At 42.1% G+C, this 12,041-nt stretch overlaps 1 protein-coding gene across 2 annotated transcripts in view; it reads left to right on the plus strand.

Annotated features, from left to right (window-relative positions):
- Positions 1–12,041, plus strand: part of PAPSS1 (3'-phosphoadenosine 5'-phosphosulfate synthase 1) — a 125,161-nt gene that overhangs the window by 77,950 nt on the left and 35,170 nt on the right. For both annotated transcript variants that reach the window (XM_066280942.1, XM_066280941.1), the window contains one exon: positions 476–744. In XM_066280942.1, the coding sequence (XP_066137039.1) occupies positions 476–744 (269 nt within the window). The remainder of the gene's footprint in view (positions 1–475; positions 745–12,041) is intronic.

Genomic DNA, 12,041 nt, shown 5'->3' on the forward strand with positions numbered 1-12,041 from the left:
TGACTGGTAGTGATGCAGTGGATAGAGCGTCAACCCAGGACTGAGGTCCCTGCTTCAAAACCCCAAGGTTGCTGGCTAGAGAGCAGGCTCATCAGCTTGAGTGTAGGTTTGAGGGTGAGATCATTAACATCATCCCAAGGTGGCTAGCTTGAGCCCAAGGTCGCTGGCTTGGCTTGAATATCCCCCTCCCCAGTCAAGGCACATCAGAGAAGCAATTAGTTAAAAATAAAAAATAAAGAAGGAAAACTAAAGCAACTACAAGTTGGCGCTTTTCATTCTCTCCCTTCCACCCTCCCAGCATCCCTTCCTGTCTCTTGCTTAAAAAAAAAAAAAAAAGTATATGGTTTTCACCAGCTTCTGATTCTGAGAATGCATATTTACTTAATCCTAAGCTCAGCCTTCAAGAATTGTTTATCCTTTGCAAGGTAATCTGTTAGAAACATGCTGCTCTTAACTCCGGAAATTCTCTTTTCAGATGCTGTCTTTGCATTTCAGTTGCGCAACCCAGTGCACAATGGACACGCTCTGTTAATGCAGGATACGCACAAACAACTTCTGGAGAGGGGCTACCGGCGCCCTGTCCTCCTCCTTCACCCTCTCGGGGGCTGGACCAAGGATGATGATGTTCCTTTGATGTGGCGGATGAAGCAGCATGCTGCAGTGCTGGAAGAAGGCGTGCTGAATCCTGAAACCACAGTGGTGGCCATCTTCCCATCTCCTATGATGTATGCAGGACCAACCGAGGTAGACTGCTTTTCAGATTTTCGCTGCAGCACTTACTAACTCAGCTGGTGTTGGCAAATAGACCTTATCTCTAGGTCTGTTGCAAACATAGGTGTGTCCACAGTGCTCTCCTGTGCTTTCAGGGTTGTTCTCTAGGGGTGGTCTCCGATGGGCAGCCTTCTTGGGAGAGGGCAGGCAGGCAGGGGCATGCTTCTCTTGATTTTATTGCAGTTGTCGGTCCCAGTTGTGGTGTAAGTTCTTGTAGACGGAGGGCGTGGCGAGCTTGGAAAGATGTGACACAGGCGCCTCTTGTGACTGCTGGCCGTGTTACAGACACAGCTCTGACAGCACCGACCTACCTTTAACAGAGGTCCTAAGCCACTCTTCCCAGGAAGCAGATTTGGTCTAATTTTTACTTCTTCTGAATTTCGGAAGGGCCAAAGGTATTTCAGTAGGAGGAAAGGCATGGTATCTTAAAGACATTCAAGGGACATTCTTCATCTGTTCTTCTGTGTCAGGAAGTAAAATTGCTTCTTGATACTGGGTGGGAGAGGGCTCTGGAGTTCTGTGTAGAGGTCCGAAGGGGCGTTTTGAGGTCTTTTATAACTCTATATAAAGAGGACTTAATTAGGTTTTTGCTTCAAAGCAGAGTAGGCTTTCAAAAAATATTTGTTGAATGAATTAGTAAATCAATGAATGACCTAAAAAAACAGTATGGGGAATTCCTTACCAACTTCTTGTTGAATACTGACGATAAAGAATGGATGGCACATTTTTTAAAAATACAATCTTTTTATTTATTTATTTATTTTTATATTTATTTTTGAGAGTGAGAGGCAAAGAGAGAGAGAGAGAGATCGGAACATCTACCCGCTCCTGAGTGAGCCCTAACTGGGGAATCGAACTGGCAACCTCTCTGCTCTGGGACGATGCGCCAGCTATCTGGCCAGGGCTGGAAGGCACATTGTTATTGCATTCTTTTTCATTTCCACCTTGAAGGGAGATAAGTTTACTTAGATTTATCTGGAAGGAAATCCAAGCATGTTTGGCTCTTCTTTGAGATCAAGCCTAAAAAATTTTATTAGAGGGGAGTTATGGGGTTGTATATTCTCTTACCTCTTTCCACGAAAAACAGGCAAACAAAAAATACGACCACAGCAAGCTGAGTGATTAAAATATATTTTACAATTCTCTTGGATCCAGTCTAACTAATGCAGGTAAAATTCCTCATATTCTTCCCTCTTCACTGGTTAAAAATGTTTGTAAGAATTGGGTAGTGATAGACCTTTGAGTTTCCTAAAGATTGTCATGACCTTGAGTTTTTACATCACAAAGAGGAACTAAATTGTTTTGGAAATAAAGTAACAATTTTGTTACAGTAGTTTCCCAGCTTTTCTTTTGATGTGCTCTCTGTCGTCATCATCATCATCATCATCATCTTCATCACAATCAGGGAACCTTTTGGTCTGGAGGTCTCCAGAATTACAAGATGAATGGTTTTCAAAGGGGAAATGACCCAGTGAGTTTAGCATCAGAAATGGGTATGTGATCAATAACCTTATTAAGAGCCAGGTAGGAAAGTGAACAATTTATTTGTCCTCTTTGTGTTTCTTATTCTCTATCTAAAAGGGGAAAAGATAGTACATTTTATTAACTAAGTAAACTAAAAACTGCTTTTTAAAAGATGGGAATGAGGGGAATAGATAAACAATAAATATAGCCTGCTATAATAAAAAAGATAATCCTTTCTTGAAATAACACTACAAAGGGTCCAGCTTGCTGTTTTGTCTTCTGATTTTAGAGCAGGTTATGTTTCTAGAAGAAGACTCAGACGTGGAGCATGTAAAGGAACCTCGTGGGTGCTTGCATGTTGACTTCCCTTAGAGCCTGTCTCCTTGCAAGGCAAAGCTCACTAGTCGGTAGGCTGGTTGCAGGAGGCTCCAGATTTGGCTCCCGTTGTCCACGAGAGCATAGTCTATAAAACATTAGAGGACTGTTGTCAAGGAGGCCAGGCACGGATGGGGGCCTGGTGTGCCATCAGGTGGGTTGTGATGTTTGCTTAGACATCTCTGGGCTATGTTAAGTGCTCAGTAAATGGTGATTCAGGGCCCATTTTTATTGCACTAACTGTATTTTCCAGGTGTATTGCAAGTGCTTTACATGTATTAGCTAACTGAATCCTTACAACGACACTGAGGAAAGGTACCATTATGCTCAAAGGCGAGAAAGCTGAGATAGAGAGGTTAAAATAGTTGTTCAAGGTCACATAGTAGTCATAGATAGTCTGGTCTCAGAGCCATGTATTTAACTTTCACACAATATTTTTATTTTACTATATATTATAATAGGTTTTATTCCAATTTACAGATCAGATTAGTGAAGCTCAGAGAGGCCAAGTAACTGGTCTGCTAGAGAAAATTAGAGCAAGTCACTAGTTAGAATGTTAAAAGTAGATTTTATCCTGAAACTATTGCAATAGAGGAAAAGAGATCTCAGCATAGAATTGAGCTCAATTCTGAATTTGGTATGGACAGACTAGTGGGGGAATTATACCTGAGGAGGGGGCTAGGGGTTATGGATGGAAAACTACTAAGAGGAAGCATCAGAAATAACAGTCGAGGGAGGATTCTGGTTAAATAGACCTAGCAGTATCTTACTAAAAGCAGGCCAGTCTGATCAAATATCACTTGGGGGATGGTAGGGGATGAAGAATTGGATCAGAGATGGAGGATGGGGAATTCTCAGTAAACTGACTTAGCAAGCTACAGCTGGGCAGTATGTCTGGGCCCTGCAAGGGTACATACTGAAGGTTGAGGCCTAGAGGGCTTCCAAGAGGTAGGTCAAGGCGAGAGTCAATCAGATCCTACAACAGCATGACACAGAGGTGGGGTGGGAACTCAGGCCTTGTGTTATTTTTACCAGTGCTCCTTGCTCTCTGGAAGCCTCTAAGGGGTCTGTGCCTTGGGATGTGTTGTAAGGGCAAAGAATATGGGTGCCTACATACCACGCCCAGGTTTTTGAGAGATACAAAGGTACCTTAAAGTTATAACAGTCTATCTATTGACCTCTGTCTGGAGTGTTAATTATGAGCTTAGAGGTGTGGTTCTTGTTGAGAAGCATCAGATCTGGTGCATGAGCAAAAGGCATTATTTAACTTCTGAACTTTGAAAGAACAGACTTTAGAAACTTCAGTAAACATCTTCATATTTTAAACCATTAAGTGTTTTAATATTTATGACCTGGTGGGATTTAAACTCTGAAATCCAAGTGGCTTATGAAAACTGTCCATTTCTCTTTCTCAAGAGCCTCGCTTGTTTGACTTCTTTGGCTTATTCACAGCCTTAAGTGAATACTTTTTTTTTGTAATTAATTTTTGTAGCTTTTCCAGTGACATCAGTAAAATATCTGCCAGTAATGCTTATTTGCCAACTAATAATAATAAAATAAAAACATTTTCCTTTAATCATTTTCTGTAGGTCATTTAGAAGGCATTAGTACCAGATTTGTTTCCCTAGCACACATGCTTTTCAGAACAGTGAGCAGCTGTCAAGCCTCTTCAGTTATCAGCAGGACGTCCCTGATTTTCCAGTGTGTAAAGATTTAGTGGCTTGACTCCTAGGTTCCATTTTAGGAATTGGGTGGGTAGGGAGCAGCATGTGGAGGGAGAGTTGCTTTCTAATGCTAAAAAGGTGTTACATGTGTACACTTATATTTTTGTGAATTATTAATTGACTGTAGAAGTTGTGTTTGTCCCTTCTTACAGAATACTAAATTCGTTTTTCTAAAGGACAGATAATGCTTTCTAAGACCTGTATGTCTTAGAAGGTAAATATATTTTGGAATGTGTATATATATGTATAGCTAACAGCTGTACCTTATTTTAAGATATTCAAATGAGAATTGGCAGTTCAGTTTTGGAGAATGCACGTTGTTGGAGGTAGGAATCTTTCTTTGCCTTGAAAGTTGTGTATGCATTGATAAGTGACCCCTTAATAGAGACTGGTTCTGTGTAAGTGAGCAGATGTTCTTACACAGGGATGGTAGGAACATACAGTAGTCCCCTTTATCGTTAGGGGACATGTTCCAAGGCCTCCAGGGGATGCCTGAAACCATGAATAGTACGGAGCCCTATATATACTATGTTTTTTCCTATACATACATAACCTTCTCACTTAAAGGAAGCACCTTCCCTTTGGCTTATCGGACTTGCCAGCATCACTATTCTTAGGCTTTTGGGGCCATCATTAACTAAAATACTTATTTTACTTAGTTATTTGAACACTAGCACTGTGATACCAAGACAGTGGATCTGGTAACTGAGATGGGGGCCTGTGCAACATGGAGATCTGGACAAAGGGATTTCTGTCCCGGGGGGGACGGAGTGGGAGAGCATGAGATCTTATGCTGGTCAGAATGGAATAGAGTACTGAATTGTTTATTTCTGGAATTTTCCATTTAATATACCATTGTTGACTGTAAGTAACTGAAACCACAGAAACAAAGCTGCAGATAACATGGCTTGGGGATGGGGGATGCCAGTATACTCATTTAATTAGTCAATGCATTGTAGCATTATCTGTCTGGACAGTAAATAGAATGTCTGTTAGGATATAAATCTGTTCCTATAAACACTTGCAAGAGTTCTGATAACCTAAAGGGACCGTATTTCTTGAGATCCAAGCCTAATTATGGGAGCCATGGACTCCCAATTTGTAATTGTAACCTTTGACCCCTTCCGGGATCTTTGATAATTTTTTTTTTTTGTATTTTTCTGAACTTGGAAACGGGGAGGCAGTCAGACAGACTCCCGCATGCGCCCAACCGGGATCCACCCGGCACGCCCACCAGGGGAGATGCTCTGCCCATCTGGGCATCACTCTGTTGCAACCAGAGCCATTCTAGTGCCTGAGGCAGAGGCCATAGAGCCATCCTCAGTGCCCGGGCCAGCTTTGCTCCAGTGGAGCCTTGGCTGTGGGAGGGGAAGAGAGAGACAGAGAGGAAGGAGAGGGGGAAGGGTGGAAAAGCAGATGGGCGCTTCTCCTGTGTGCCCTGGCTGGGAATCGAACCCGGGACTCCTGCACGCCAGGCCGGCGCTCTACCACTGAGCCAACCAGCCAAGCAGCCTTTGATAATTTTTGTCTTGTACTCATTTATTGTGTTCATTTTTCTGGAGTAGTGCAACACATTCACAATCTGTTATCTAAAATCTTTGGGGTCATGTATTAATTCTACTGGTGGGTGTGGGACATAGAGAACACAGTAATTACTGTAGCAGAGTGAGTGATTTCTCACACTAAGTGGGATCAGTAAAACCTATAAATAACTTCATCTCAGTTTTGATCAGGTTTTACTATTAAATTAGTTTAAAAACTAGTTTTTGAATTTCAGATGGATGTTATATAATCTTATTATGGTACTCATTTCACAAAAATATATCAAACCATATTTCATACCTTAAGCTTATAGAATGTTTTATGTTAATTATATCTCAATAAAACTGGAAAAGATTGGATTTCAGATTTTTGGATAAGCAATTTTGGGTCAGTTACCACTAAGACGTTTTAGATTTGCTGATTTATTTTGAAAGTAATTATTGGGATTTGTGTAGTCTGATATTTTATATACTTTTAGCTTGTATATGTCTTGAGAATGGAAATGACTAATTTAGACATTAGATTTTACAGGTATTTTAGGTTTTTTTCTTTTTATGGGGGAAGAATGTCCTTTTTCTTCTAATTTTTCTATAGATTTTCAGCTCAGAATCTGTTTTTGTTTCTTCTTAAAGCAGCATCAAGTTTTAATATTTTCTGTTAGGCTGTTTTTTCCAATTTTCCTGTAGTTAAGTAATCTATATTGTTTCTTCCCTAAATACACTGACTTATATTTTCTCTCCAGCGCAGAACAGGTGTACATGACCTTTGGGATTGGAGAGACCCAGGAATAATACTGGATCTCTCAGTTGTTCATCTTGCAGCCTTGGTTATGTTATTGAAATACTAAAGTCTTATTTTTCTTATTTGTAAAACAGAAATAGTAACTTTCTTATTGATTTGCTGTAAACATTAAATGAGATACTATTTATAAGACACCTTTATACCCTGACTGGCATGTTAGGAAGAGCTCGATATAATTGGTACCTATTTTTATGTTCTCTCACCCCAGTAAAGTGTTTCATGAAATGTTTTCTAATGCCTTACCACCGTGGTTGCTTTTCTAGGTTTATTAAAATAATGATCAGTGAGAGGGTAGAGAGGGAGAAGAAAATCAAGCCCTTTGGGCTTTAATTAGAAACAAATTTGGGGGCTCTTGAGCTTAGCAGGCAGGAGCAGGAGGGGAGGCTGGGCCACAGTGGACTTGCTTTCACTCGCTCGGCCAGGTTGGGCTAAGCCAGGGCAAGGTAATATATATAAGGAAAAATTAGTTTGGTTGCTGATGGGTTGAGAGCAAATACATCTTTTACATTTGAGTTATGTGATTTTGAAGACTGAATTGCTTGAAGGTAAGGAAATCTTTGCATGAGTCAGTGTCTTGATTTGCAGAATGAAGAATTTGGATTCACCATCTAAAACTGCCTTTCAACTCTTAAGATTATATGATGAGAGTAATTATAAGATGTGTCTAGTTCTCATTTTCAAGCTGGAGAATGAAACATCTAAATAGGTTTCATAACTTTTGCATTGCAAATCAGAAGTATGACCCTTGGGCAGACTGAATACTGTTCAGTGCCTATACAAAGTAAAAGAAATTGGCAGAACCATTTGGAATACCAGTTGTACAAAGAAGATGGAAAGCCGCCCTGGCCGGTTGGCTCAGTGGTAGAGCGTCGGCCTGGCGTGCAGAAGTCCTGGGTTCGATTCCCGACCAGGGCACACAGGAGAAGCGCCCATCTGCTTCTCCACCCCTCCCCTCTCCTTCCTCTCTGTCTCTCTCTTCCCCTCCCGCAGCCAAGGCTCCATTGGAGCAAAGATGGCCCGGGCACTGGGGATGGCTCCTTGGCCTCTGCCCGGGCACTGGAGTGGCTCTGGTTGCAATAGAGCGACGCCCCAGAGGGGCAGAGCATCGCCCCCTGGTGGGCGTGCCGGGTGGATCCCGGTCGGGCGCATGCGGGAGTCTGTCGGACTGTCTCTCCCCGTTTCCAGCTTCAGAAAAATAAAAAAAAACAACAAAAAACAAAGAAGATGGAAAGCCATCAGTACCCAGAATCTATGTGATGGGGAGGATGAGCCTCCTCTTTAATTTGTCTCTTCAGATTTTCCCAGCCAGCTTCAAGAGTTTAAAATGATTCCGACTGCTGAGAAATCAAAAGGCAGGCTGTTATGATCTGGAAATTTCAAGATTAATACTAGAGTGATGTAATAATGAGAAGGGGATTTTAACATGGAATTCATGAGATTAATGGAAGTATTGATTTTTTTTACCCAACAAAAATAGGTAATGGACATGACTTTCTAAAGAGGTTTAGTAGTGTTAAAATAAATACAGTTTTGATAATTTGGAAAAGAAAATGTACAAATTATGTAAAAAAAAATCTCTGTGCCTGAAGTTCTTTTATAAACCAGTTGAGTATGAGTTTTGTCTTATGGATTATTTACTTTAATAAATTTATTGCACTTAAAACCAAATTTTGGTGTGAATACATAGAGAAATATGGTCAGTTTAGCTGGGCTTAAAAATTGTTCTATCCAGGCACTGGCCGGTTGGCTCAGTGGTAGAGTGTCGGCCTGGCGTGCAGAAGTCCTGGGTTCGATTCCCGGCCAGGGCACACAGGAGAAGCGCCCATTTGCTTCTCCACCCCTCCCCCTCTCCTTCCTCTCTGTCTCTCTCTTCCCCTCCCGCAGCGAGGCTCCATTGGAGCAAAGATGGCCTGGGCGCTGGGGATGGCTCCTTGGCCTCTGCCCCAGGGCCTAGAGTGGCTCTGGTCGCAGCAGAGCAATACCCCTGAGGGGCAGAGCATCGCCCCTTGGTGAGCAGAGCGTCGCCCCCTGGTGGGCGTGCTGGGTGGATCCCGGTCGGGCGCATGCAGGAGACTGTCTGAGTGTTTCTCCCCATTTCCAGCTTCGGAAAAATACAAAAAAAAAAAATGTTCTATCCACAGCGCTGGCAGTTAGCTCAGTCCATCCGAGTGTCATCCCAAACACCAAATTTGCAGGTTTCATTCCAGTCAGGGCACGAATGGGAAGCAGCCAGTGAATGCACAACTAAGTGGAACAACAAATGAATGCTTCCCTCTCTCTGTCTCTGTGTCTGAAATCAATTAAAAAATAGCTCTATACCTTATCCTCAGTATTTTTGATTAAGAAAAAATAAAAATATATACTTAATTTGAAAAGACAATTCTCAAGTCTTAATTGAAAGTGAATGAGATAGTTGTTGAGCCTCAGCACTTGGCATTTGTATTAGGTCCTCCTATTACTCCCTCTCGTCCACTTCACCTTTTTTCCCTCAGAGCAGGCAGTGTGGAAATTCTGTGCCACACTGTGAATCAGGTCCACGCCTGGGCTTTCATTATTCTGTCTCGGGAGTGTAAACCCTCCCTGCTTTGCTGGGACCCTCTTTGGCCGTTTGGAATTCAGACTCCTAAGTCAGATCCCTGCTTTGTTTTGAGTTGCATGCTTTTGCCGTCATTTCACTAATAACATTGAATTCACAATTCAAAGAACAATTTTCCAAGATCTAGCTCTGTAGAATGCACACGCCGGTGATAGAGAGAAAAGCCTTTATTTCTATTATGCATTTTGTATTTTGTTTTATAAAAATACTTCTTAAACATTATATATTATAAATATCATTCCATGTAAATTTAAATACTGATTTTACTTTATTTTTATTTTTTTGTATTATTCTGAAGTGAGAAGCAGGAAGGCAGACAGACTCCTACAAGCACCCGACCAGGATCCATCTGGCATGCCCACTAGGGAGCAATGCTCTGCCCATCTGGGGCATTGCTCTGCTGTAACTAGAGCCATTCTAGTGCCTGAGGGGAAGGCCATAGAGCTATCCTCAGTGCCCAGGCCAACTTTGCTCTAGTGGAGCCTTGGCTGCGGCAGGGGAAGAGAGAGAGAGAAAGGAGAGGGGGAAGGATGGAGAAGCAGATGGGCACCTCTCCTGTGTGCCCTGGCCAGGAATTGGGCCCAGGACTTATACACGCTGGGCCGATGCTCTACTGCTGAGCCAACTGGCCAGGGTCTTACTTTATTTTTTAATCACTGCACAGTTTTATAGTGTTAGAAAATTAATTTAATCAACATCAACATCCCATTGAAGGATATTTGGGTTGTTTCCTGTCTTTTATTATTAATAACCCTGCAATGAATCCTAAAATGAACATTTTTGCAGGTCTCAAGATAATATCTGGAATTGCTTTGGTGTTTGCTATGTTATCAACACACCTTTCAGAAATTTTATACCAGTTTTAAGTGAGTATAATAATTAGGCAGGTGATTACTATGCACTTAACTGTTTCATCACTGAGTTTGAATCTCTGGAGCCCATTGTAGTTCTTTGTGACTGACATGATAAACAGGGAGGCATATTTATTTATTTTGTGTGTGTGTGTGTGTGTGTGTGTGTGACAGAGACAGAGAGAGGGTCAGATAGGGACAGACAGACTAGAAGGGAGAGAGATGAAAAGCATCAATTCTTCATTGCATACCTTAGTTGTTCATTGATTGCTTTCTCATATGTGCCTTGCTGGGGCAGGGGTAAGGGGCTACAGCAGACCGAATGACCCCTTATCAAGTCAGCAACCTTGGTCTCAAGCTGGTAAGTCTTGCTCATACCAGATGAGCCCACGTTCAAGCTGGTGACTTCAGGGTTTCGAACCTGGGCCCTCTACGTCCCAGTTCGATGCTCTATCCACTGTGCCACCACCTGGTCGGGCGGGAGGCATATTTATTGAGCCAGGTTTTTTATTTGTGAACCTATGCCATTTTTTAAAATCATTCTTTATTTTCAACTACAGTTGACATACAATATTATATTAGTTTCAGGTTTACAACCCAGTGATTATACATTATATAACTTCCTAAGTGATCATCCTCATAAGCCTTGTACTTACCTGACACCATATACATAGTTATTAGAATATTACCAACTGTATTCCCCAGACTACCCTTTACATCCCCATGGCTGTTCTGGTAACAACCAATCTGTACTTTATCACTTCACCTTTTTCACACATCCCCCCACTCCCCCTCCCATCTACAACCACCAAAACGTTCTCTGTATCTGTGAATCTGTTTGTGTTCTGCTTGTTTATTTATTTTGTTTTTTTAGATTCAGTTGTCAACAGATATATATATATATATATATATATATATATATATATATTTATTTATTTTGTATTTTTCTGAAGCTGGAAACGGGGAGAGACAGTCAGACAGACTCCTGCATGCGCCCAACCGGGATCAACCCAGCACGCCCACCAGGGGCGACGCTCTGCCCACCAGGGGTCAATGCTCTGCCCCTCTGGGGCGTCGCTCTGCCGCGACCAGAGCCACTCTAGTGCCTGGGGCAGAGGCCAAGGAGCCATCCCCAGCGCCCAGGCCATCTTTGCTCCAATGGAGCCTTGGCTGTGGGAGGGGAAGAGAGAGACAGAGAGGAAGGGGGGGGGGTGGAGAAGCAAATGGGCGCTTCTCCTATGTGCCCTGGCCGGGAATTGAACCTGGGTCCCCCGCACGCCAGGCCGATGCTCTACCGCTGAGCCAACCGGCCAGGGCCAACAGATATATATTTATTACCATTTCATTGTTCATATTTTTTATATATATATTTTCTTCTTAAATAAGACCTTTAACATTTCTTGTAATACTGGTTTGTTGGTGATGAACTCCTTTAATTTTTTCTTGTCTGGAAAGCTCTTTATATATCCTTCCATTCTAAATGATAGTTTTGCTGGGTAGAGTAGGGTACTAGGTCCTTGCTTTTCATAATTTTATATATTTCTTCCCCTCCCTTCTGGCCTGCAAAGATTCTGTCAAGAAATCAGTTGACAGTCTTATGGGAGCTTCCTTGTAGGGAGCTAACTGCTTTTCTCTTGGTGCTTTTAAGATTCTCTCTTTGTCTTTAGCCTTTTACATTTTAATTATGTTGTGTTTTGGTGTGGGCTTCTTTGGGTTCATCTTATTTGGGACTCTTCACTTCCTGGACTTGTATGTCTTCTCCCTTTACAAGGTTAGGGAAGTTTTCTGTTACTAATTTTTTTTTTTTTTTTTTTTGCATTTTTCTGAAGCTGGAAACAGGGAGAGACAGTCAGACAGACTCCCGCATGCGCCCGACCGGGATCCACCCGGCACGCCCACCAGGGGGCGACGCTCTGC

Source organism: Saccopteryx bilineata, chromosome 5 (assembly GCF_036850765.1).
Source record: "Saccopteryx bilineata isolate mSacBil1 chromosome 5, mSacBil1_pri_phased_curated, whole genome shotgun sequence".
NCBI classification, from domain to species: domain Eukaryota; kingdom Metazoa; phylum Chordata; class Mammalia; order Chiroptera; family Emballonuridae; genus Saccopteryx; species Saccopteryx bilineata.